The sequence below is a fragment of the Marmota flaviventris genome, chromosome 14 (assembly GCF_047511675.1).
Source record: "Marmota flaviventris isolate mMarFla1 chromosome 14, mMarFla1.hap1, whole genome shotgun sequence".
Classification (NCBI taxonomy): domain Eukaryota; kingdom Metazoa; phylum Chordata; class Mammalia; order Rodentia; family Sciuridae; genus Marmota; species Marmota flaviventris.
In genome coordinates, this window is record NC_092511.1 from 83,426,576 (window position 1) to 83,453,536 (window position 26,961).

The following is a 26,961-nucleotide window of genomic DNA, read 5'->3' on the forward strand; positions in this document are numbered from 1 at the left end:
TTACTTCCGGCCCGCCATGGCTGCGCCAGGGATCGCCGGAAGTAGCCGGTTAGAAGTCCTGCGGGGCCTTGGTCTCAAGCGAGAGCGGAATCTGGTGTGGCTGAGCGGCGGCCTCGCACGCTCCACCTCTCTTGACTGGGGCTAGTGGCGAGCGGCGGCTGCTTGGCGGTCCCTCCACACGCTGCGTTTCGCGGTCGATTGGGCGCCATGGCCGCCACTTGCGGGGTTCGGGAATTCTGAGCCGCCACCATGGCCTGGACATGTGCTTGCTGTCCTCTAGCGCATCCTGTGCCCGTGCTGCGACCTGGAGGAGGGCGGTCACGGCCGCCGCAACTGCTCAGCCTAGGTGCCCACGCAGTCCTCCCCTAGCCCTGGGCGGAGGCTCTGGGGGGACGTGTGGACGTCTAGCCTGGTTTCCCGGTGTACTAACGTTTTCCCCTCCTTCCTCGGCTGCCTCCAAGTGCGAGGTGAGACGTGGCGTGCTTTCCCTACTTAGGAAGCTGGATATCCTCGATGGGAGAACTGAGCATCTGTCCTGCCATCTGGTATGCAGGACTTTCTTCCAAAACTCCAGCCCAAATGAGCAGAAAATGCAGTTAATCATCGCGTTTAAGATGAACAAGAGCTGTTTGTGGGCGACAACCACCTGGAATGTCAGTATGTTGCTCTGTGAAGTAGGAGTGATGACAGTGACCTCCTTCACAGAGTGCACAGGGCGGTTCTCAGATCCTGGGGCCTCATAAGCCCTAAGTGACAGCTGTTACAGAGGCTGAACCCATGAGCTGCCCTGGGTGGCAGTTGACATCTGATGGCTGCTCCACTGGCCATATATCTGCTTCAGATGACAGAGTAGGTTTGAAGCCAAGAGCGATGAAAAAGGTTTACACCCAGAACCTCCTCCATTCTTCCCTTCTGAAAACTTCCACGCTTATATTTGGTGAGAGAAGGGAGGAAGAAAACCGCAGCAAGGGCTGCGGGAAGACAGAAGACTGGCTTCAGCTGCGAACTGAATCCTTACATTTTTTCTTTTCTGGGAGAATGAGATCTTTAATCAATCCCAAGCTTCTCCTCCCGTCTTATCCCAACGTCTAGGCAATGTGTTTCCCAAGGAAGGGGCTCAAACACCTAGGTTTGGACCAAGTAGCTGTAATGAAGATTCAAGCCTGGGATACCCCTCTTGGGAAGTGTGACCCCCAGACTTCTAGTTGCTTTTTGACTGGTAGCTCAAGAATAAAACTGAGTTCTCTAGGGATCAAATAAATGTAGAGGGAGCTAAGTGACCATGGGGTTTGGAGTGAAGCAAATCGGAGTTTAAATGGGAGATCTCAGATGGAGTTTTCTGCATTCTGGGTTTCTCCCAACAGCTGCTTTGGGATGCCCACACAGGGTGCTGTCTCCTTAAGAGCCTCCAGGGAGGCTTGCAGAAACTGGTCACAAAGAGGGGGCATTTTCATCATGTCTCTGCCTTTCCTCAAAAGGATACAGTTGTTTCAAACAGAACCTTGTTGCACCACTTAGGAAGGAAAAAGGCATGAGAAAAGTGATTTCAGACCAGATTTCAGAAATTTAGTAATATGCTTTCTCTTTTCTTGTCTCGTCAAACACAAGGGAGATTCCACTTCAAGTTTTGAAAAGTTTTATTCTACCAGCAATTAAAATTTGCCTGGCCCAAACCTTTTAATTTTGAGACAGTGTCTCACTAAGTTCCCTAGGCTGACCTCAAACTTGCAATCCTCCTATGTCAACCTCCCCAGCTGCTGGGATTACAGGCAGTGCCATGGCACATGACGCTAGAAAACTTTAAAGGAAACGCAAAATGTAGAGGTAGGATTAGTAAGCCAGCAAAGGAAATATAAAATTAACCACCCCAAATTAACTAACCCCACACAAATATGTCCCACTGGTTTTCTTTTTTTAAAACATAAGAGCAAAACTAATTCAATGGAGGAAGTAGAGTCTTCAAATATGGTGCTGGAGCAACCAGAATCTATAGGCGAATGCCCACTCCAGAATCTTTATGTAACCCCACATTTTATACAAGAATTAGCTCTAAATGGATCAATTTAAATGTAAAGCATAAGACTAGAAAATCTTTGAAAATAATATGAGAAAATCTTTGCACTGAGTGGAGTGTCCTTGGATAGGATACTGGAAACATTATCCACCGAAAACAACAGAGTAAACTAGGACTCATTGAAATTACAACTCTTGCTCTGCAAGACCCATGGAAAGGATGAAAAGACAAGCTGGGAGAAAACACCTGCAAAACGCTAGTGCAACCAAGGCTTTAGATCCAGAATGCAATCAAGACTCTGCAGTAAGAAGTCAAATAGAAACTGAGCCACATCCGGAAGAGCTACTTGGAAGCCTGAGGCAGGAGGATCACAAATTCCAGGTAAGCAATTCTCAAAAAGGGCTGAGGATATTAGCTCAGTGGTTGAGCACCCCTGGATTCAATCCTCAGTACCACAAAAACTCATGAACAGATATTTCACTGAGGATTTATAAATGGTAGATAAACACATGAAAGGATGTTCATTTAGAGAAATGCAAATTAAAACCATGAATATCACTACTTACTTATCAAAATGGTTAAAATAAAACATAGTAACACCACTAAATGCTGGTCAAAATGCAGAAAACATGGCCCACTCACACACTGCAAGTGGAAATATAAAAGGGTATGACTACTCTGGAAAGTTTGGTGGTCTTATAAAACTCAGCAATTGCACTGTTGAAAACTTGTCCCAGGGAAATGAAAACCTACAACTATACAAAAACCTGTACTTGATTGTTTAGGGCAGCTTTCCTGTTAGTGCCCCAAATCAGATATGACTAATATATCCTTTGAGGTTGATGGTTAAACTGGTATATCCACACTGTGGAGTACTATGTAGCAATAATAAAAGGAATTAACTATGAAAACATTCGACAACTTGGGTGGATCTCAAGGGAACCCTTGTGAATAAAAAGGGCCAATCTAACTGTGTGATCTAAGTTACAATATTCTTGAAATAAAATTACAGAGATGGAGAACAGATTAAGAGACAGAGGATAGGGAGGGCTACAGAGAAATAAGCATGACAGAGATTTGTGGTAATGGAACAGTTCGGTATCTCAATTATAGTGTTTACACCAATCTACACAGATGATAAACTTAGATAGGACTATTCACACAATGCAAATGAATGCATATAAAACTGGTGAAATCTGAATACGCTCTGTGGACTGACCCAATGTTGTTTTCTTAGCTGTGAATCTACAATTTAAAAATTAAAAGCCAACAATTTTTTTCAAAAATATATTTTTTTAGTCTGCTAAAAAATAGACTTCTACAACAGATCTCAGCTAGGGAGTGTGAGGAAGAGACTGGAACGGGGGTAAGTTTATACTTGAGATTCTACTATGGTAAGGCAAGGTATCAACCAACAGATCCAAGATGTTTTTCCTTATTCTTTTCAGGTTCCTGAAGCAGAGCCAGGATATATCTTGAAAGGTTAGGTTTTTTTTTTTTAGTCTAGTTCTAGCTCCCTTATAACATGTCAAATACCTAAAGCGAGACTTTAGATATTTGACATGTTATAAGGGAGCTAGAACTAGACTAGAACTATCGTAGGGAAGCTTTTACCATCAAAATATCTTACACAAGTACATGCAAGGTTATCTACTGCCAACACTGTAAGAGTCAAAACATGGAACCACCCATCAACAGGAGACAGTACAGCCATACAAAAAAAAACAAAAAAAACCCCACACTGTACAAACTGATAGGAAAGGGGCTGGATTATAGCTTAGTGGTAGAGCACTAGCCTACATGTGTGAAGCACTGCATTTGATTCTCAGCACCATATATAAATAAATAAAAAGTGAAGGTCCATCAACAACTAAAAAAAAAAAAATTTAAAAAAACTGATGGGGGGCTGGGGATGTGGCTCAAGCGGTAGCGTACTTGCCTGGCATGCGCGCGGCACTGGGTTTGATCCTTAGCACCACATAAAAATAAAAAAAGATGTTGTGTCCACCAAAAACTAAAAAATAAATATTAAAAAAAAAATTGATAGGAAGGCAGCTCAATATATAATGCAGAAAAAGCCAAGCACAAACTAAATACAGATTGGATTTCAGAGACGTATGAAAAAAAGAATATAAATTATCAATTAATTTTAATATTCTTTACATGTTATAATGACATTTTGGCTATATATTTCATTAAGGTCATAAAAAGTAATTTCTAAGATACTCCAATCACCTTACTGTTTGTTCATCAACCGAGGAGAAGACACGTGGTGCTCCACACAGCACAGTATCATTCAGCCTTCGAGGAGGAAAGCCAGCCCCGTCTACAACTTGGCTGAACCTCGAAGCCAGGGGCCAAGTGAAGTCAGCCAGACACAGGAGGACAAATACTGCATGGTCAACAGTCCAAATGAGAGAAGCAGAGAGTGGAATGGTGGTTGCCAGGGGCTGGAGAAGGAACCCAGGGCGTGAAGTTTCAGTCATGCAAATGAGTAAGTTCCCGGGATGTGCCACTCACTGAAGTCCCTGTAGCTGACAATTCTATACTGTACACATGAAAACTGGTATACTTTTTGAGTTCAGTGTTCTTAATATATACAAAAAAGCAAAAATCACAGGACAGACCTTTTGGAAGTGATGCATGTTTATTTGCCTCGACTGTGGATGCAGCACAGGTTGTGCACAAATTCAAACACATCAGCTGCATATAGTTTTTTCCACGCATGTAGTTTTTTAAAAAATTTTTATATTTTAGTTGATAGACCTTTATTTTATATATTTACACGTGGTGCTGGGTCGAACCCAGTACCTCACACATGCCAGGCAAGTGCCCTACTGCTAAGCCCCAGCCCCAGCCCCCCTCCCCGGCTTTTTAAATTTATTTATTTTTTGTTGATAGACAACACATGTAGTTTTTTGCATATCAATTATACTTTGATACTTCAATAAAGTTGCTTTTACTTCATGTGGCTCTAAGAATTTAAAAAAAAAAAAAAAATCATATAATTGGCCTGTGTTACATTTGTATCCCTTTCCCCTGACAGCTTCATTACTAGTACATCATTTAAAAATCATTTTTAAATAATACATGTGGAATTTTTAAACAAATATACTAAAAGTCAACTTCAGGAATTATATCAGAGACTTGGGAACCTTAAATTCTTGTTCCTGTTTTTGGTTTAAAGTATTAACACCCTCGAGAAAACCTGGTAATACCTTCACTGAACTAAACAACATTCTGTTTTCATCTGATGACCCTCCTGTCCTAAAGAAAACAGCCTGTTACACGACGTCCAGCTTCACTTTGATGTTCATAGCTGCCAGTTCAGCTACAAAATACCGAAAGACGTAAGGCACAGAGACAGTATCAATGGTGTCACTGCGGTTACAGAGAGCACAGTTGTATTTTCTGTTGCGCAAGGCGGACCAGGAAGGGGGTGGCTTCTCCAACAGTGGAGAAAGTAAACTGCCACACTTGACACACACGTGGGCCACCGAGCGGTCAGAGCAGTTGAAGAGGCGGTCATGGAGGAGAAAAGATGTGCCATGGGCCAAGAGAGCATCCCGCTCCATCTCCCCAAAACGGATTCCGCCCTGCACGTTTCTTCCCCCAATAGGCTGGTTGGTGACTTTGTCCCTGGCTCCAGTTGTTCTAACTTGAAATTTGTCGGACACCATGTGACGTAAGCGCTGATAATAAACCACGCCTATGAAAATGTCTGCCTCCAGTTCTACCCCACTGATGCCACTATACAATCTCTCAGTGCCATAGAAGTTGTAGCCCGCAGCCTTTAACATCTCACCAAAGTACTCCAAAGCAGAGTTCTCCTCAGAAAAAGTGAAGGGTGTCGCATCGTGGCAGAGGCCATGCAAAGCGGCAGATTTCCCAGCCATACTCTCAATTAACATGCCGATGGTCATACGGGATGGAAAGCCATGAGGGTTGAACAGAATGTCTGGCACCATCCCACTCTCAGTAAAAGGCATGTCCTCAGCTGGCCACAACCGGCTCAAAATGCCCTTCTGCCCGTGACGACTGGCGAACTTATCTCCGATTGTTGGGTTCCGAGGGACGCGCATTGTGACGCAAACACACTTGAATTTCCCATTCCCAGTGTCATTGCTGCAAACTTTGATGTTATCCACGATGCAATTTTCTTTACTCCTAGGAAATGTCAATCACAGAAGTCAAGCTTTTGTTAAGCTTTTGGAGAAGTTGTACTGGCATACTTCGTGTTTCATAAAGAGCATTTGTAAAATGAGTTGGTATCCCTAAAAGTGCTTTAGGGCTATTATTATGTTCATCTGCACCAATACTACCAATAAAGAGAAGGAAAAGCCATCACGAAGGCCTATTAAAATCTAATCTGTTGTAAAAGAAACTAAAATAAAATTTTTGTTTTAAAAAGAGGCTTAGTGAACTCAATATTTTGGCTGTAACACATCATGTAGGAGACGACAGAATTCAGTGACAGTTTTAACATAAATCACAGATAACTCAAAATGTGGGACTGTTAACAAAGAAAGTAGAAAAGTAAGGGCAGCAAGATAAACAGGCCCTTGTCTCAGCAGGCAGTGCCAGCTCAGGCTCGACACAGACCAGAACTGCTGTGGTGTGGATGCCCGTGTCCCTCCAAGTCCACACCGAAATCCAGCTTTTACTGCAGTGTGCTGAGAGGAGGGGCCCTGGGGGTGATGGGGACTGGAGGGTGGAGGAGCCAGCTGCTCCTGTTTGCCCTTCACCTCCTACCCTGAGGACACCCAGACATGCCATCTGCGGGGAACAAGTCCTCAGCGGACACCTGATCACCTGCCAGTGCCTTAAGGATTTTGGACTTCCCAGCCTCTGTAACTGTGAGGAATAAATTATTTTTTATTGCTCAGCCTCAGAAATCTTGTTACAGCAGCACACTCATATCTTCTCCAAAACCTCCCATTACAAGACAACTCTCATCAATAGCCAGTAATGCCACTGAGAAATTGACTCTGGAGAACAGCAGAGACCACACACTTACTTATAGAACACCACAAAGCTCTCCCCGGTGTTGAGGTTGAGGTAGCCATAATATGGGTCTCCATACTTCAGTGCTGCCCCTATGAAGGGCAGTCCATCGCCATCCAACTTCTGTAGAGTCCGGGGGTCACCAGGTTTGACCCCAAACACCAGACTATCATCTCCCTGTTTAATCCTTTCAGACAGGTCTATGAACTCCGACTTGTAGACACTTCCATGAGCAAAGCCTCGCTCCCAAGAAGCCTTATTTAGAATCTGTGAGGACAAAAAATTGTTAACTGAGTCTAACGGAGGATTTTGAAAATAAAACCAGTTAGGATCATATTAATACTTACAATAATTGAATTTAAAACTCTTCCCATATTTTACAAATCATTAATACTATTAAAACCCAGCTAGTGCTTAAATATAAAAGGTAACTACAGAGACTACTCACTCAACATTCATTAGTACTGTGTGCTCAATGTGGAAGACAGATGCACACCTGAAATCTGTGTGAATATATCTCAAGGCCCACTTTCAACTTAGACGAGGAACAATTTAACAGAACAAGAAAGTTTTAAAAAAGACTGGAACGACATCTCCTGGTAAAACTTACCATGGCATCTTCCATGTCATAGCCAGTGTATGAAATCACAGCAACAATGGCATTTGTCCCTATTGGGTAGTTATCCATGTCATAATAATCATACATGCATGGTCTTACAAGAGGACTCTGTGGAGTCTGAAGACGGTACAGTTTATTATCTGATCGGTCTTGGTAAGTGAGAAGGGGAAAGCCCATAGTCTGCTTACCTACAGAAGAAAAAACAATTCTTTGCATTTGTTTTTCAGCCCTCAATTGTAAAGCTGTTACATAAAACTGAAATGACTAAATATTCATCACAGATGAATGAACAAAAAATCACGGTGGTTATAATTACTACATAGTAATATTAGCCGTGAAAATGAAGTAGCTCTAAGTATCAACATGACCAGATTATGAGAACAACTGGGTGAGAAGCAGAGTGAGGTGTCTTATGGTTAGACATGAGGAGGCGTCTCCTGACTGCTCACGTGTGAGACAGTGCAAGAAGTTCGAAGGAGAAATGGCTGGCTGTGGCTGGAGGAGTGGATCATGGGGGCGTGCCTTTGGGGTGATTTTCCTAAGCAATCAAGGGCTCTGAGTCCTGGTGGCCAAGTCCTAAGCTGTTTTCCTTCATTACGCTCTTCTATCATTATGTTCTATCTCTGAAATTTTGAGCCCCAAATACACTTTTTCTCCTCTAAAATTGTTCTTATTGGGTCTTTTGGTCACAGCAATGCAAATCTGACTAAAACAGGTGTGATGATACTATTGGTATACATATGGAGCACACCCCAAACAATTCTATATGTTCATGGACCCAGGTAAGAAAAGTACAAAAAGGGGATATAAAAGGCTACACACAAACTACAGGACATTACTACTGGGGGAATGTAGGGAGAAGATGGAGAGCAGCTGTTACTGAATTATATTACTTTCTTATACACAGAAGAAAATGTCAATATGTATAAACTCTGAGTAGTAGGACATTATAGGCAAGACTCATCGTACTACTTTAAAGTATAGGGAGTCATTTCAGAACAAAATGGTTTTAAAGACTAAACTATTTATACACATAATGAATTTTTATTTTTTTCATATAGAAGATTTACAGCTTTTAGTAACACAGGGCAACTCCCTAGGGGAAAAAACAACTATATACATAGAAACCACCAGCCAAAGCACTGGAGAGGAACCAAAAACCATCAGACTGAGTTCCTAGTTTTTTCATTTTTTTCCCCTCATGGTCCAAACAGTGTAGTACTTACAACTTAGATTGAAATTCACAGCCTAACTGTATAAAGAGCCCAAGAATAAAGTTGGGGATGTAGTTGAGTGGCACAGCATCTGCCTAGCATGCACCAGGGCCCTGGGTTCAATCCCCAGCACCGCAAAAAAGCAAAGAAACAAAAAAAGGACCAAGGAATAGAGCTCAGATCATGACAGTGACTAGAAAGTGAGGAGCTTATTTCAGAAAGGCAAGAACTACAGAGGGACAGCCTTAAATTCTGCACATAAACTGAGGCCACACTTCAGTGAATTTCTGAGGTCTGCATCCAAAGGACAGGACCAGATTGCACACCAGTGACTAAAAGTGAAGGTCTCTACCAATTAGAACTAAAAGCTGATCCTATCCAGGAAGTTACAAGAGAACCCAGAATGTCCACGATGCGATTCATGACTAGTAGACAACGAAACAGCGAAATATGACCTATTCTCCACAAAGAGCAGGAGCTGTCGTGACATGGTCCAGAGGCTGGGATCAGATAGTGACTCAACAGCACCTCGAATGATCCATGCTCAGAACCTTAAAGGAAAATGTGTCCACAATGAGCAAAGCAACCTCAGAAAACTGAAACTATTAAAAAGAAACAAATGTAAGCTTTAGACCAAAAAATACCTGAAATAAAAATTCATTAGATGACAGATGAAGTCAACGTAATGATCTACTAAAAAAAAAAAAAAAAAATCAAATCTGACAAGAAAGAAAAAAAAAAGAGAGAAAAAAGAAACTCAATGGCTCATGGGACAATACAAAAGGTTTGACATAAATAATGCACAATTGAATCTTAGAAGAAAAAGGAGAGAGGCAGAAGCAAGAGCTTTAGGAACAACAGTGGAAAACTTCCCCAAGTGGGTGAGTTTACTTTTTCTTACAGATTTAAGAAGACCAGAAACTCTAACCAGGACAATCGTATCATAGTCAATCTCCTAAAAACCAGAAAAATTAAAATCCTTAAGGTCAGAGGAAAAAACACATCATATTCAGGGAAATAAAAATAAATATAAGCACTGCCTTCCAATTAGAAGAGACAGCAAGAACAGGTAGCTTAGAACTGTAACGTGCTTAAATAAAAGTAACTGTCAACTCAGAATTACATATCCAGTGGAAATTTCCTTCAGAAATAGTTTTTTTTTGGGGGTGTGTGTGTGTGTGTGGGGGGGGGTGCGGTGCTGGGGACTGAACCCAGGGCCTTGTGCCTGTGAGGCAAGCACTCTACCAACTGAGCTGCATCCCCAGCCTGAAAATAATTTTCAGATGAATGAAACTAAGAACCTGTGGCCAGCAACCTGTACTACAAAACCTCTAACACATTTTTCAGGCTGAAGGAATTTACACATGATAAAAACATGACCCCTTGAGGCAGAAATGAAGTGCGCTGGCAGTGCTAATTATGTGAGTGACAGTGATGGCCATCCGGGTCTCCTTCAAAAACTGAATCAAAGGGGCTGGGGGTGAAGCTTAGTGGTAGGTAGAGCACTCGCCTAGCATGTGTGAGGCCCTGGGTTCAATTCTGAGTACTGCATATAAATAAATGAATAAAAATAAAGGTCCATCAACACCTAAAATAAAAAAGAATTGAATCAAAGATCTTGGACAAATCCAAATCAATGGATAGTATACAAAACAAATCACCTTTTTCTTTGAAAATATCAGTGTCAAGAAAGACAAAGAATGGCTAAGAGCTATTCTAAACTAAAGGAGACTGAATAGACATGACAACTCAACACAGAATGTGATCTTGGGCTGAGTGCCTGCTGCACAGAAAAATCTGTCGTACACGGATGCCCAGTTGAAATCTGAGTAAGAACAGCACCACTGTTAACTCCCTGGGTCTGCTAACTAGCCTGGGCTGCGTGGTGAAGGGCCTAGCTTGGAAGGCGTGCTGCGATGTTCAGGGGTAAACAATGTCTGCAACATATTTGCAGGGGAAAAACAGGGCAATGGGAACTGTCAACAGAAAAGATGATGGTTTTGGGGAGCTCCTGTCCTATTCTTGCAAATTTTCTCCAAGTCTAAAAAGTACTTCAAAATAAAAAGAGCTATGCACATTCTTCTTGCCCAACTGTACCTACCACCGCCCTCCATCCACCTTACCCATCTGGCACTGGTACATGTTCCGTGGACTCTGGTTGTGGTCAGAGAAGGGGATGAAGTTGGCGATGACACTGAGCAGGCTGTGAGGGAAGAGTTCCTGGTGTGTGGTGACTCCAGCAAAAACCTCATCCTCAAAGATAGCGATGTTCATGAAGAGCTGCAGGAGAGGAAGGCTGAGGACAAGGCACAGAACAGCCAGACTCTCACTACCTCCCCACCTCCAGCACTCAGAGGCCCCAAGGGAAGGTGTGAGGCAAGTGGTATTTCTAAGTGGAAATTTCCTGTGCATGCTGAAGGGACCCTCTGGGGTGCACAGGAAACTTCCACTTAGAAATTCCACTTGCCTCACACCTTCACCACAAACCTACCAGGGTCCAGCTGTGAAGGGGACCAGGACGAAAGACAACTTTTGTTAAGTAACACAAATCCCACAGTTTTGCAACTGCGAAGATGTGGGCAAAGGTGCTATAGGAGTGGGGCAGGATGGGAGCACTGAGCCTCCCTCGGGTTCTGAGGAGTGAGGCAAGACAGCAAGATACGGAAGTGGTTCACTAATGTCACCTAGGGGTGGCCAGAAAATAAGTGCTTTCTTTCAAATGCCTAATTTTTGCTGAAAATTGTTTCAGCAATTAAAAGCAACAGTGAAGTCTCTGGAGGTTCCGCTACACAAGCAGAGACCCGCCTTCACACAGGCTGCGCGTACCTGTTCCATCGTGCCAATCAATTCTTCTTGGCCCAGTTCCAAGTTCTGCACAGGCCGCACCAGTCGGCAAGGAGTGGTAAAAAGCAAGAGTCCTGGGTACAGACTTGGCTTTCCTGTCATGGGCACAAGGACCACCTCCATCCAGGGAGGGATTCTTTTTTCTCTTAACACCTGTTTTCAACAAGAGAATGCAATTAAGAGCATGTGCTATGTTTTACGCCCCTCCCCCAAATTCCCTTCTATAGGGAAAAGTACTACCTAAAAAACATTAGGTCACACCAGTAATCAACCCAGGGCCCACTAAACCTGAAGTCACAGTTATCCCTGCCAGTCCATTCCCATACAGAACACCATCCACCTCTTATTCAGAAATGGCAAAAGCCTGGGGAAAAAAACAAAAAGTTTATTCTCTGACATCTGAAATACAGATGATTGGTTTTACTTTTAAATATATTAATTACATGAAAAGACCCTTCCACCTGGGAATTAAAAAAAAAAAATCCAATAAACTATTAAACAACTCCTGCACAAAGGGATAAATACAACTAGAAATTATGGAAATTTGAAAAAAAATGATAAGACCCCTGTGTCAGAACTTATGGGAACTCAAAGCTCAACACATCATCAATAAAGATGAGAGGGTGCTGGGCAGAGGCAGAAATCAGCAGAGGCTGGTTAGGCCAGAGGAACAAGTTCTGGAGCTCCACCGTACAGCCTGTGCCCACAACTAACACCACAGCTCAGCTGATGACAGGGGATTGTGCATTGCAAATCTGCCAAATGTGTAAACCTTGGACATTCTTAAAAGAAAAGAAAAAAAAAATAGAAGAAAACAAAATGGTACCAAAATAAATAAATAAATAACTCAACTCATAATTCAAAAGCTAAAAGGAACAAAGTAGACCAAAAGAAATTAGTGACATGTTTTTTAGAAATCAGCAGTCTAGGAAATTCCCACTTCCAAGAGGAAATGGGAAAAAGGCAAACTACTAAAACAGATCTTAATGGAAACAGCAAGCTTAAGAAGACTAATCCCTTAATAAAAATAAATAATTTCTAATGTTTTACCAAAGCAAGGAAGATTGAAACCAGGGCCTTAGCACATGGAAGGCAAGCATGCTACCCACTGAACTACAAAACAAAATACTTACGAATGCTGATTTCAAAACATCATAGAAAATAAACAAACCACATCTTCTACTGGTCCTACCATCTCTCTGCCTCTCACTGTGGACCTCTGGCCTCAGCTGTCCCTGATGGACCCCTCCTGTTCCTGAGCCACTGGGGCTCTTGTACTGCTCTGGTCCTACACCTTGCAAATACCCCTCCTCCAGAGGGGCTGCCTCTCACAAAGCCAGCATATCCTGCTCCCAGACGCAAACGCAGACTCACTCATTGCATTCCTCCTCCTATGAACACAGGAACAACAGCAAGTCTCCGACTTGGGAAAACCCATAAACTACTATTTTCTCACTCAATACTGGGGAGGGGGAACCTAGAGCTTCTTTGCATGTGCTAGACAATTGTTCTAGTACAGAGCTACATCCCCAGATACCCACTTTTTTTGAGATAGGGTCTTGCTAAATTCTGAGCCTCAAATTTGCAATCCTTCTGCCTTAGCCTCACAAGTAGCAGGGATTACAAGTGTATGCCACTGCACTTGGCTTGGAAGTACTATTATGGGTACTCCTTAAATATTAAGAAAACAGTCACCAGCACCAAATGGGATCTTTCCTTAAAATTGACTCATCATTAATTACTATTATCAGAGAATGAATTAACTACCAGATTAATCCATCTAGAGGAAAACTTGAATTTTCCCCCAAAAGGTGTCAAAAATCACTAAAGGTGATTCAGTAATTCCATTTCTAGGCATATAACCCCCCAAAATTGAAAGCAGCTGGGCATGGTGGCTCATGACTATAATCCTAGCAAGTAGGGAGGCCAAAGCAGGAGGATCACAAGTTCAAAGCCAGCCTCAACAACTTAGCACATGGAAGGCAAGCAATTTAGTGAGACCCTGTGTCAAAATAAATAATAACGGGCTAGGGCTGTGGCTCCATGGCCAGTGGTTAAGCTGCCCTGGGTTGGGTTCAATTAGTAGTTCAAGGAAAAAAAAAAAAAACAGAAAGCAGAGACTTGCATAGGTATTTATTTAGCGAGGTTCACAGCAATGAGGGACTTGCAGTAAACAAAATGTAGCACAGCCACACAATGGACTGTCACTCAGTCTTAGAAGGAAGGAAACTGACACGTGCTGTGAAATGTCAGACTCGATGAACCTTGAGGACACTACACCACATGAAACAAACTAGTACCAAAAGGTCACCGTATGCCACTTACCACAGCCAAACCCACAGAGGCAAAGCAGAAGAACAGGGGCAGAGCGGGGATAAAGAAGCAGTGCTCAAGGGGCTCAGAGCTGCAGCCCAGGATCACGACTGAGGTTCAGAGACAGCTGGTGGCACAGCTGCACAACAGTGTGAATGTGCCTGAGGCCACTGGACTGCACATTTGAAGTGGTTAAAGTGGTGAACATTTTTGTGTATTTACCAGAAAAAAAAAAAAAAAACAGCCCAGAGGGGTTCCCACTGACCAAATAAAATGATAATGGGGCGGGGGGAGAGGGCTGGGTTGTGGCTCAGACGTAGAGCACTGGCCTAGCACATGTGGGGTACTGAGTCCAATCCTCAGCACCACATAAAAATAAATAAATAAAATAAAGGTATTGTGTCCAACTAAAACTAAAAAATAAACGATAGTGGCTGGGGGGTGGGTCAGTGATAGAGGACTTACTTAGCATACACACACCCCAAGTTCACTCCCCAGCACCGGGGGGAAAAAAACCCCTAGCAACAGAATGCCCATGAAATAAAACAGGCATTTATGAATCTATGTTGATGTAAATAAACACAGAATAGCAACGTATAAACAGAACAAGCAACAGAGTTAGGAAAGAGCACTCAGCAAACCAGCAAACCCTGAACTCTGCAGAGAACCTCCAGCGCCACAGTGCAAAGCAGCCAAGAACATCGACCACTTGGTGACAACTGGATGGGGAAAAAGGGCCTTCATGTACGTTTCAACTGCCTCTCCACAAACCACTTGGTAGTCATTATATAGTTACTATTATACAACCTAATAAGAATTAAAATTAACCTTTCCACAGAACAAACCAACATTATGTGCTTCCTGAAATGATATCCCAGGTACAACCCCAGGAAAGTAACATATAATCCCAATTGCAGGGATTCTGTACACAGTAAACGGTGGTACTCTTAAAGTTAAAATTTGTTAACACAAGCAGACTGAGGCCTCAATGAAACCAGCAAAAACTGCATGCGAGTTAGGTATCTGTCACCGACCTGAACCTGTAAGGTCGATACAAGGCAAGATTCCAGGCACTTTTAGAATTAGCTTTCACCCCTGACAGTGGATGGTTCCATACTGCCCTGGGGCTACCTCATCAACCAGAAAAAACCCACAAACCTAAAGTCAAGGGGCATAAGAATTCAAAATCACCTTAAACCGTCGGAGAGAATCTGCGATGCCAGGAGCAAGATCCTTATCCACCCAGCCCACCATGAGGCCATCCAGCAGGACAGGGTAGCACTCGCTGTAGGGTCGATGTGGTGCTCCATCAACGGGAGTGACCCCTGGTGAAGACAGCACACAGAATGATGAATGCAGAGAGTTTTACTTAATCCCCGCCAGGCTTGACAAGGACTTCATCAGTTGAGCTATCTAATCATCCTGCCTCTAAAGAGGTATTTTTGTATTACAGCATAAATCACGTCAGGAAATATGTGGGCGACACTAGGAACTGTGCCTGTGAGTAGACTAGCCAGGGAGAGTGTCCAGAAGGTTGTCCACTGTGTAACTTCTTACATGCTGATTTCTGAGCCATGGAAGTATATTAACTTTTCCCAAAATAGCCTAATTATAGTAGATCCTCATTATCTGCAGACTGGTATCTGTATATTTCCTACTTGCCACATTTTATTTCTAACTACAAAATTAATACCAGGGGTAATTTCAATTGTCATGCAACAAAAAATTTGAGTCACTTCATACACACCTTCTGCTTTATTGTCCCAGCTCACACTATCAAATGTCCTGTTCAAAGCTACACTTTTTGCATTCCTGTGCTTTTTGCTGGTGATTTCATTGCTTTAAATGGCCCTCATGTGCAGTGCCGAAATGCTGTCCAGTGTCCCTAAGCGCAAGGCAGCTATAATACGCCTTATAGAGAAAACACGTGTTAGATACACACGTTACAGTGCGGCTGGCTATGAGCCCAGGGCTAGATTCAGGGGATGGAAGGCAGACATTCAGAACAGGGATCCACCATTTGTAATTCAGTGTTGGCAAGTAATTTACAGGCACAAGTACTGCAAATAATGAGAATCGACTGTAATTAAGTAAAACCAAGACCCTCTTCGACTACTTCTGAAGGCACTGTTTTCCTGACTGTCATAGTTGCCCATGCTGCTTCATCTGTCATATCAATACTTCCTACAGAAAGTAGTTTGCCTCTTTTATCCAGTCTTCTTCCCCAGGGTTAGAGCACATTACCCTCCCACCCTTCCTCTGCTGTGGAGACATCTTCTGCCTCTCCACATTTTTCTTCTTCCTTTCTACCTTCTCCTGGACTTTGACACTTTATAAATCACTGGTGGTATACACAATTATTCTTTTCCTCACAGAGGGCAAAAGTGCAAATTACACTGATTCTGTTTTTTTTTTTTTTTAAGATATATATATATATATTAGTTGTAGACGAACACACAGTATCTTTATTTATTTTTATGTGGTGCTGAGGATCGAACCCAGTGCCTCACTCATGCAAGGCAAGCGCTTTACCACTGAGCCACAGCCCCACTGAGCCCCAGCCCCACTGAGCCCCAGCCCCAGCCCCAGCTTCTACCTTTTGCATCTTGACTACTTCTTGAAAACTTCCCCTGGGGCTCTCTCTTACAAGTCACTCTAATTGGGAGAGATACTTTTATGCAGCAATGTCTTGACCCTTTTGGGTTGCCTAAGAACATCCATCACCTGAACTGTATGAACATTAGTTTACGCACCACCAACCACCAGAGACAAAACACTTTTGGTTTCTCAATCACAGCCAGAGAAACCCAGAACAGGAGAATGTATTAACATCCAAAGAAAAGGCTGCTATCTGTACCTGTGAAGGTCAACTTCAAGTTCAGTATCAAACCTGGAAGAGGAGGAGCATGTTCCAGGCAAAACAGAGACAGCAACTGCTGGGCTACCAGGAATGGAGGTTACTTATCTGATGATAGCAGGGAACAGAGGACAGCCTCCTTTTTAACTGTCTTCCTACGATCAGCACTGTTTGCTACCTAGAGATGCAACGGTCCACCAACAAATACAGAGAAAGAGCCCCCAAAAGTTACATAATACCTTCTCTGCTTTCAATATCCACATTGATCTATTTCAAATTTTTAACTTCTTTTTTAAGTTTAAAAAAAAATCTACAACTTTTAATTTTCCTTGTTTTCATTTTCAAAGAATGCATTCGATCCTCTGTAAAGAAACCAAGAATATAGACCCACTCCTGCATGGAGCAGTGAAAAAGAATTTTGCCTTAATGGTTTGCATGTGTTAACAACCCAAACCCTCATACCTAAGCTGCAGAGCAGAGTTGGAAGAGATGTTGTATACACAAGCTGCGTGACGACCTCACACGTGGCAGTTAGGTGGTTCATCAGACCACAGGGCGCCCCATCTGGGGTGTGCACGGGGCAAAGGAAGCCCCAGGACTCTGGCAGCAGCCTACGTACAGTGGTGGTCCTCATCTTGGCAAAAGCAGCCCCTCTGTGCACACAGCGGAAATGGGAGAGATAGCGTATGAAGTTCAGCTTGTCAGCCACAACACAAAGTCCAGAATCTTGCAGGAAGCCAAGACCTTAATAAAACAAAAGTCACTCAAAAACAGGCCTGACTTTTCCAAAAAAGGGTCCACTTCTGAGGCTTTGATGTCAAAACCTCAGCAAATTCTACAGAGCAAATGGGTCATTTTAACATTCACTCTATTCATCCTGATAAGTAGAAACAGAAAATAACTTTGAAAGTCCTTAGGATTCAGAAATTGTATTGCCGCAGCTGGCTGCCTATCCCCTCCACCATGCCCTCCTCTGTGGAGAACACTGAATGATAATGGAACCACCAGTAAGTACATTCATCTAAGCACACTGGGAATACATGAGCACTGCCAGCATGCCAATGAGAACCTGCAGCAATAGCACCTGTTTATAAAAAGCAGATTGCTAGGTCCCTATTACAGCTTCTTCCGCTTCCCAGGTCATTCCATGCCCTTGGTCCAGGGATGGGCCCACAGCAGTCCTTCCAGGCCTCCCACTAGGTCGTCCTCCTGAGACACCTAAGGCAAGGAGGTACCCACTAGGATGTAAGCCACACAGACACCCATCTAAAGCCCTTCAGGCCGACACTTGTCAAAATTTATCATAAAACAAAATCTGTCTTGAGTGAAAGTGAGAAGTTTACTTAAAAAAAAAAAAAAAAACTTCCTCAGTTACATATAAACCTACACTATGCAAATATTTGAAAAACATAACTAAAGTAAAGCCTAACTATTTAATTTCACCTGTTTTTGAACGCAGATTCCCAGTAGCAAGAAGATATTCAAATGGTCTTGTAAGGTCTGTTCCCATACTGAAAATCTTCATCAAATTTTCAGAGTTTATGGACACATCAGTCTTCTGAGCCTTCTTATCTAAAGCTATTTTAATAGACACTAACCAAGCTTCCATTTTTTCCTGAAAGAAGAAGAAAATTCAAATTTCAAACAGTAAATGATTTAATTATCACAAATTCCATATTCACTCACATATCATCTGTACAATCAGTAACAGTCCATTAATTTATACACATTACATGAAAATGTAAACCATAAACCTTAAAAACAGCTTTTCAACATCCTGCTGGAGGCCAGGCATTTCTTAAGAGAGAAGACACAACTCATCTAGACCAGGGTTTCTTCCTCAGCACTACCAACCCTGGGGCTGGAGACCGAGGTGGAGGTTGTCCTGAGCACCGCAGGGTGCTCAGCAGCACCCCTGGCCTGCTGGAGTATCCCTCAGTCATTGCAACCAAGCACACATCTAGTCCATGGACACGGGTAGTGAAGCAAAGCATTGCATGTGGGGGGGGTCAAGGGGGGGCAGAACACTGTTCTAAACCATCCACACTGATGTTTGACCATAGATAAGCTTTACATCTAAATGCTCTTATCAAGCAGTCAGAACACTCAACCACAAGCTTTGAGACCAAAACAACAATCACTGTGTTCCCAAGAAGAAATACAGCCAAGAGCACAAGGTCCCCAAATTAGATCCAACATCCAAGACAGTGACAGGCCAGGAGGGAAGGCTGACACTGTCTTCTGTAAATCTGAAATACAATCAAAGAGCAGCCAAAGACAAAAAGCCAGAAGAGGAAAGAAAGCCACTGAGATGCTAGTCAGAGGCTGGGCAAAAGCTCTTGGGCCTGAAGAATAAAGAGCTATGCTCTCTCCTCCCTCAGAGGACTGACTGCTCATTATCTTTCCTTTCTAAGATCTGACACATGACTATGCCGATGGGATGTCTTCCTGCACACCCTGTGCAGTGGTTGAATCTGGGAACAAGCACTTGCGGGCACACACCAGCAGCTGGCACTGTGCATGTTTGTTCATGCCTCACACAAGCCCCCTCCAGGGAGTGGAGTGTGACAGGAGCACTGAAAACCCTTGGCCAAATTTACTTCAGAACCCAGAATTCTGCAGATATCTCCAGAAAGCTGACAGGTGTGTGAGGCATGCAAAGCCCAACACTGGGGCCCTGACTTGCCATCAAACACATCTCTATGTACACACACAGTCACTCGGAGGACAGAAGACACCACACAGCCTCCTGCAAGTCAGGTCAGGTATGGCTGCCAACTGACTTTTTCTGGTACTTTCTGGAGCTGGAACTACAGATAGGGTCAGGGACTCACATGGGCAGCCTGCACACTTCAGCATGAGCAGCAGAAGTGAGCAACCCCCTAGGCGGCCTTCCTGTGGTGCTCCCCAGCCTCTCTGAAAGGTGTAACGTGGTGATGATGAGACCATGCCGGAGGCAGGGAAAGAGAAACCACAGGGGACGGTGAGCAGAGTCTACCTGACCTGCTCCAAGGGGCAGAAAGGGAGCAGTCAGTGCTTCCACTCCCGTCACTCAGCCCTCAGAACCAATCCCACTGACCCACAGAGCGCCCGGATCTCTGTGGCAACACTCAGTGCAATGGCTAGAGAAGTCAATTCCTCAAGTCACTGACAGGTATCTTCTTCGTTTTTTTTGTTTTTTTAAGTATTGGAGATTTAACTCAGGAGCACTTGACCACTGAGCCCCATCCCCAGCCCTATTTTATTTAGAGATAGGGTCTCTGCTTAGTACCTCGGTGTTGCTGAGGCTGGCTTTGAACTTGTGATCCTTCTGTCTCAGCCTACTGAGCCACTGGGATTACAGGTGTGCGCCATGGTGTGCATCATTGTGCATGCCTGGCATTGTCAGGTATCTTCTAAAGACAGTTTTCACATCTCATATTCAAGGTTTGGAAGCTTAAACAGAGCTAGTGAAAGGTAAGGAAATCAGATACTCCCCTGTTGCTGACAAAGGTCACCCTACTAATATCTTGCTTCTGAAGACACACAGTCAGCTCGGGGATAAGACGAACCCCGAACTTCACTGCAAGGATGTAGCGGGAAATGCACCTTAGCCTTTACCTGATAGGCCACACAACAACAAACTTCTGATTTAGATTTTTATCAGGGAAATTCCAGGGTGCTAAAATTTTTCAATCCAATTTTATGAACAGAAAAGACAAAAACAAAAACAATTACCTTCCAGTAAGAATTATCATCTAGATGAGGAGGAATCAGGATATTTCTTTTTTTTTTCAACTTTAGCCCTCTCCATCTTCCAATACACAACATTACCTTCTAGACTAAATCTTTTTAGGGATAATATGCAAAACATAAAATGCTATGGAACTGACTTTCCTATGGAATCACTTCTATACCAGCCAAGTCTTACTGTATACAGCGACATCAAGTCTGGCATGTTCATGTTCTGGGCCACCACTGTGAACACACAACTAGCAAGTGCTGGCCCTACTCCAAAGACAAAAAGACACAGGGCTTGGTTCCTGCCAGTCTCTGGTCAAAACACTTCTGCAACTGGTCAGTACACAACACCTTATTTTACATGTGTGTCTGTTGCAAGAAATCTTATTTAATACATACAGTTGCTTCTCCAACGTTAATGTGGGTTCAGAGGCAGAGCATAGCCTTCTTACTTTCAGGAGAACCAGACAGGACTTCACCACTATAGGCCCTTCTAAAAGGCACAGCGTGCACACAGGCACCCATAAAAATGTGAAAACCTGCACTTGGTAGAACTCACAAAGACCCTTGTTTACACTATGACAGCTGAGAGAAGGCAGCCACAGCCTTCTTCAACCTCAGCTGGGAACATAAGGATGAGGGGCCTCCGTGCCCATATCTGTGAGCAGCTAAGGAAGAGCTGGGTACTGATCCTGGTGCTGCAAATCACTTCAGCAAGTCGTGAATTTGAATACACAGAATCTGCAAATAACGAGAATCTGCAAATTAACTATATGTATGCATACAGGCCATTTATACTATATCATCAATGTTATGATCAAGATCTGGTGTTGTTTTTACACTCTACAAAAGATAGTAAACAAATCTCTGAACTTGGTATAAGCTAGGATTTTTGATTAATCCTCACTGCTGAACACACAAAAAGGAAGACTCTGCAGATACCAAAACCAGGAATCATAAACACGCAGGAAACATACCATACTGTTCCCTGAGTGGCACAAGTGGTCCAGGGTGAGAGCAGCATGGATTTACCTTCAAAAACATAAGAAACAGCTGGCCAGGTGTAAGGACTTCTTGATTCACCAAACTATCAGGATTCTCCTCCATGCACTCTCCTTTGGCTAAAGCAAAGAGCTTCCGGGTCATGAGACAAAGTACATAAAACTTTTCAGTACTGGATTTCAAGTGGATGCAGATGCACTGGCTGTAAAATAGAAAAGTAAAAGCTTCAAACAATTCAGCTGCAAATGCCACTTAATGTCCCTCTTACCAGGTCCCTCATTCATGTTCACTTTTCCTTTTGGTAGGTACTAGAGATTGAACCTAGAGGCATCTTACCACTGAGCTACATCCCCAGTCCTTCTTACTGAGACAGGCTCCTGCTAAATTGGCTGGCCTCGAACTTGTAATTCCCCTACCTCAGCTTCCCGAGTTGCCAGGATTATAAGCATGCACCACCATGCCCAAATTCTTGTTTACTTAAAACTCCTTCCTACAAAAAATTACGTTTCATCTTTACTAGCAACCTTAACAAAAGAGCAGAATATCCTCATAAAGTCTAGAACTGTGCTGGCCAACGTGGCTATTTAAATTTAATTAAAACTAAATTAAATTAAGAATTCAGTTCCTCCTGTACTGGCCACATCTGTAAGGCTCAACATGTGGCTCCTTACCAGACAGTACTACTCCAGAGCTGGGCTCCTCTAATAGCTACCAGTAGTCACAGAAGACGAAGTTCTTGCTGTGGGGAAACCGATTGACAGGACACCCTCAACAAGTGCATCCAGGTACAAAGAAATCAAGCAAATGTCTAAAATTTGAACTGCTTTAGTGACTACAGTGTTCAATGTGCTATTTGGACGATGTTCTGAAGTCTGTAATTATTTCAAAACAAAAGAAGTACAACAAAGTGAACTGAAGTGACCATAAGAAGAAGGGTGAGGACGGCCACAGACAAAGCTGGCCCATAGCAGCGGGGCCTGATTCCACCCCAGCTTCGCTCTGACCCCCAGGTGACTCCCAGCACAATCCGTACTCCACTCAAAGACCCCTAACACCCTCCTCCCAGCCCTTCACCCCCATACACAAGCCAAGCACACATACTTGAACAAGAACTCCGCCGCCTGTTCATTGGAGTACCAGTCAGGAAGACTGAGTTTCACTCTGAAGCATTCCCCCAGGTAGTTAAGGACCTGTTTCTGTGTGGAACAACCCTCTTCCATTACTATCCTCAACATCTGAGACACAGAGTTCCTAAAGAAAGAGTCATCCTCTTTCCCTTTGATGAGCTCTTGAAAAATCTGATAATCAGAAAAGCTGACAAGTGCCTAGAATGGAAAAGAAAGTTTCTTTTTAATCCTTTGCCAATAATAACACAAATATTTTATTGTTTAGTTACAATTCACTCCTCTAATGACTTTAATAACCAAGAAAAATCAGCACTCCATTATTGCTGAAATGAAGTAAATTCTGCAAAATAATGCATTTTTTATATGATAGCTGGACACCAAGATGCTCCCAGTGATCCTCACCTCCTGATAATCACAAATTTGTACAGTTTCCTCCCATACTAAGTGACCCAAACACTATGGCAAGAAAGATGCTGTAGACTCCCCAGGCTGAGTCGCGAAGGGCACTGGCTTCTGCCTTGTCTTCTTGGCTAACTATCTGGGGGAAGATGGGTGAGAGGAACTGAGACCTCCTGCCAACAGCCAGTACCAACTCACTAGCCCTGGTGAAGCCTTCAAAGTGACTGCCACCCATGCTGACATCTCACTGCAAGTTCTTGACACCCCCAAGCCAGAAGTGCCCAGTCAACTCACTCCTAAACTCCCAACTCACAGAAATTGTGGGAGATATGTTTACTGACATTTAAGCTATGGAATTTGGAGGCGATTTGTTATGGAGGCAGTAGATAACTGGCACAGCTTGCACCTGACAAAGAGAACCTACCCGATCTGCACAGGATACTGCTTCAGATGAGTCTCCTCATAATAAAAAGAAAACTTGCACAAATCATACCTTAAGTGCAAATCCCAAAGGAAGAAAGAACAGCTCTTTCCGGTAAATGAAGTTCAACATAACTGTGCCATTTTCCAGGTAGTGAAGGTTCATATTGACTGCAGAATGTTCTCCCTTCACACAGTGCATTGAAACTCCTATTGAAATAAACAGAAAGGGGCTGGGGATGTGGCTTAAGCGGTAGCGCGCTCGCCTGGCATGCGTGCGGCCCAGGTTCGATCCTCAGCACCACATACAAACAAAGATGTCGTGTCCGCCAAGAACTGAAAAATAAATATTAAAAAATTCTCTCTCTCTCTCTCTCTCTCTCTCTCTCTCACTCTCTCTTAAAAAAAAAGAAAAAAAAAAAAAAAAAAAAAAAAAGAAATAAACAGAAAATACCAGAAACTTGTAAGACCATAATTTCTTCAAAGATTTTTCTCTGAATTATTTTATTCTTTTAGGTATAATTCAAGCCAAATCACTAAGTGTATCCAAGAATGACAACCAAAAACGTCTTCAAGACTTTACCAAATGTCCTCTGGAGTACAAAATCTTCTAGGATGTGAAACAGTGATGTAAAATAACCAAAGCAAAGAATTTAACCAAACTTCCAAGTTTCTTTCCAGGCCAGAGCCTACATCCTACTGAGCATGTTTTAGTTCCTGCACTTTGCAGAACAGGGCTGTCAGTGCAGCGAACCCCACCACCCTACAGAGTCTGACAGAGATGACGGCCTGACCCAACAACTCAACACAGAAAAGCAGAGCTTGTCAGCTTAACACAAGGGTTGCTAAGACAAACCACATCAACTGAACAAAATAAACAGCTAGACATTCTGACACACGGAGATACTGGTTTTTTTTTTTCTAGCTGCCATATGTATGATGACAATTAAAAGACTGACTTTTATCTCATTTATAAGGATAAATCATGTTAACTGTTAGGACTGCCAAAGAATGCCATACGCTGTCCTGTGAAGCCAGGCACAGTCACAAAGAGTGCTCAAACAGGTCAGGAGGCTTTCAGAGACCAAGAGGGGAATGCCAAGGCAGCTGGAATCAAAGACCTCCAAGGCACTTGCCCCCGACCCCACCCCATGACCAAGCGAGGCCAGTCTTTATCTTTACATCCAGTAACAAACACATAAACAGTCTTTCAGCTTTAAAACACAGAAAGTAGTTTTCCCGATATAAAATGTTTTATCAGATGTTATTTTAATTCTTAAAATACATAATTGATTAAAAACTGTACATATTAAAATGATTGATAGACAGATGACCCCACTGATAGGCTGTGACTTTTTTCTATTTTACCATGGTACAAAAGCCATACCCCATTCATACTTCCATTTTTTATTTTTTTGGGTACCAGGAAATGAACTCAGAAATGCTTAACCACTAAGCCACATCCCCTTTATAGTTTTAATTTTGAGATAGGGTCTCACTAAGTTGTTGAGACTGGCTTTGAACTTGCAGTCCTCCTTCCTGAGCCTCCCAAGCCACTGGGATTACAGATGTGCACCACCATGCCCAGCCATTTCTGATTTCTGATCTTTGCCCAGGCTCCAATGCTGTATGGTACTCTCTTGTGATGTTGGAAAGCAGCAGATAGGCTACAATGTAGTCTGTTGCGGGTGTTTGGGGCACTGTGTTTTGTATTTTCACATCCCACCATATCCACAAAAAAGCTCAAGTGTGTGTACATAAGACAACCAACACTGTATAAAATAAACTCTGTGTCGAGATGATCTTGCCTACCTGCAGGCTAACATCAGTGTTCTGAACATGTTTAAGGTGGGCTAGGCAACGCTCAGCTATGATATTGGGTAGCTTAGGTGCATAAAGTGTTTCCAGTGCCAGGGACTGAACTCAGGGCCTTATACATGTTAGGAAAGCGCTCCACCACTGAGCTGTATCATCAGTCCCTAAGTTTCAACCTAGGATGGGTTTATCAAAACAGCACCCCATCCTAAGCAGAGGAATACCTGTATACTAATGACTAATATAAACTGATTAAAACATCATTCATCACCCAGGTCTCCACCTGTGTGTATGTGTGTACCTATGGGGCCATGACACTTTGATCTACTGCATTGTCAAATTTCAAGTAAACAATACAGTATTATTAGCAGTCACCATGTTAAACGTTAGCACCAGAACTTATCTTATAAACATCTGTACCCTTTGATCAATCTCTCTCCATTTCCTCCTCCCCATTATGAATCTTAATATAGATATTACTAATAGAAAAACAAAAAAAAATTATGTAAGAGAAAAATATTAACAACTCTACATAGATGCATATACTTTTTTAAAAATGAGTTTTAAACGTTTCTTTAAAAAAAAAAAATCCCAATGGTCACTCAAACTTACCAAACTGAGTATAGCCAGGCCCTCTGCTTTTCCACTTTGGTCTTACCATTGCAATGGGGAAATTTCTCCGAGGCATAATTAACATTCGGATGACTTTTTCAATGCCGTTGATTATAAAATAGCCTCCCATTTCCTACCAAAGAGAATCTGTTAAACAAAGGTACACAACTAATTGTGAACACAAACCTTATTTCTAGCCAGATGCAGTGCACTATGCAGAAGAGGTGCACATAGGTGAAAGGGACAACAGATCCCTTGAAAACAGAGAGGACGTGGTCTTATTAAGTACTTTAGAAAGGCCCAGGGACACAAGGGAATTTTCATTCAGAAAATTAAGGTTGGGAGTGTAGCTCAGCAGCAGGGTGTATGCTTAGCATGTCCAAGGCTCTGGGTTCAATTTCCAGGAGAAGAAAGAAAAGGAAGAGGAAGAGGAAGAAGAAGAAGAAGAGAAAAAGAAGAGGAGGAAGGAAGAAGAAAATTAGGGGAAAACCCATCAATTCTTCCCTCAGTGTGGCTCTAACTGTGGAGCCACTTTTCCGATACCGTCTTAGTTGACAGTCGTCAAGGGCCATACGCAGTATGCAGATGAGATAACATTGACCATTTTACGTCCAGAGCTGAGACAGAAAAACTGGCTCTTGCCAACAACTCCCTGTCTTCTCACTCCCAACCCAGGCTGGCTACTGTCCCACAGCCTGGACCCTGTGATTACCTCTGCCTCCTCGTGGTGCTCAATGAGGGCTGGAGGAGAAAGGCTGTATAAGTTGCAAAGCTTGGACTTCACCATGATGGGAACATAGCCAAGAAACTGCTTGATGATTCCTTTTGAGATTCCATTCACTGCCCAGCTGATATCAGCCTAAATGAAAACAAGAGGAAAAATTAGTTATAATATCTGGATCTGGAGAAACAAATTAGTATTTTAAGAGTGGGGAAGAGGAAAACAATTAAATGATTTTATGCTTTTGATTTAGAAGATGGGATCTCTTAGATGACATCTA

At 42.9% G+C, this 26,961-nt stretch overlaps 1 protein-coding gene and 1 long non-coding RNA gene across 2 annotated transcripts in view; one reads left to right on the top strand and one right to left on the bottom strand.

Moving 5' to 3' along the window:
* The first annotated feature begins 20 nt into the window (after positions 1 to 20).
* On the top strand, positions 21 to 4,981 carry LOC139701820 (uncharacterized). The gene is made up of 2 exons (XR_011704416.1): positions 21 to 2,395; positions 4,215 to 4,981. It is a non-coding gene; the product is annotated as an uncharacterized lncRNA (long non-coding RNA).
* The window catches only part of Polr1b (RNA polymerase I subunit B), a 27,482-nt gene continuing 2,140 nt past the window's right edge, over positions 1,620 to 26,961 (bottom strand). The window contains exons 3-15 of the mRNA XM_071601815.1: positions 26,673 to 26,819; positions 25,961 to 26,093; positions 23,607 to 23,743; positions 22,689 to 22,912; positions 21,618 to 21,789; positions 18,309 to 18,480; positions 17,328 to 17,609; positions 15,200 to 15,333; positions 11,678 to 11,848; positions 10,970 to 11,131; positions 7,629 to 7,820; positions 7,032 to 7,285; positions 1,620 to 6,181 (exon numbers count right to left, since the gene is read on the bottom strand). Of these exons, the coding sequence (XP_071457916.1) occupies positions 5,299 to 6,181; positions 7,032 to 7,285; positions 7,629 to 7,820; positions 10,970 to 11,131; positions 11,678 to 11,848; positions 15,200 to 15,333; positions 17,328 to 17,609; positions 18,309 to 18,480; positions 21,618 to 21,789; positions 22,689 to 22,912; positions 23,607 to 23,743; positions 25,961 to 26,093; positions 26,673 to 26,819 (3,063 nt within the window). The 3' untranslated portion in view covers positions 1,620 to 5,298. The remainder of the gene's footprint in view (positions 6,182 to 7,031; positions 7,286 to 7,628; positions 7,821 to 10,969; positions 11,132 to 11,677; positions 11,849 to 15,199; positions 15,334 to 17,327; positions 17,610 to 18,308; positions 18,481 to 21,617; positions 21,790 to 22,688; positions 22,913 to 23,606; positions 23,744 to 25,960; positions 26,094 to 26,672; positions 26,820 to 26,961) is intronic.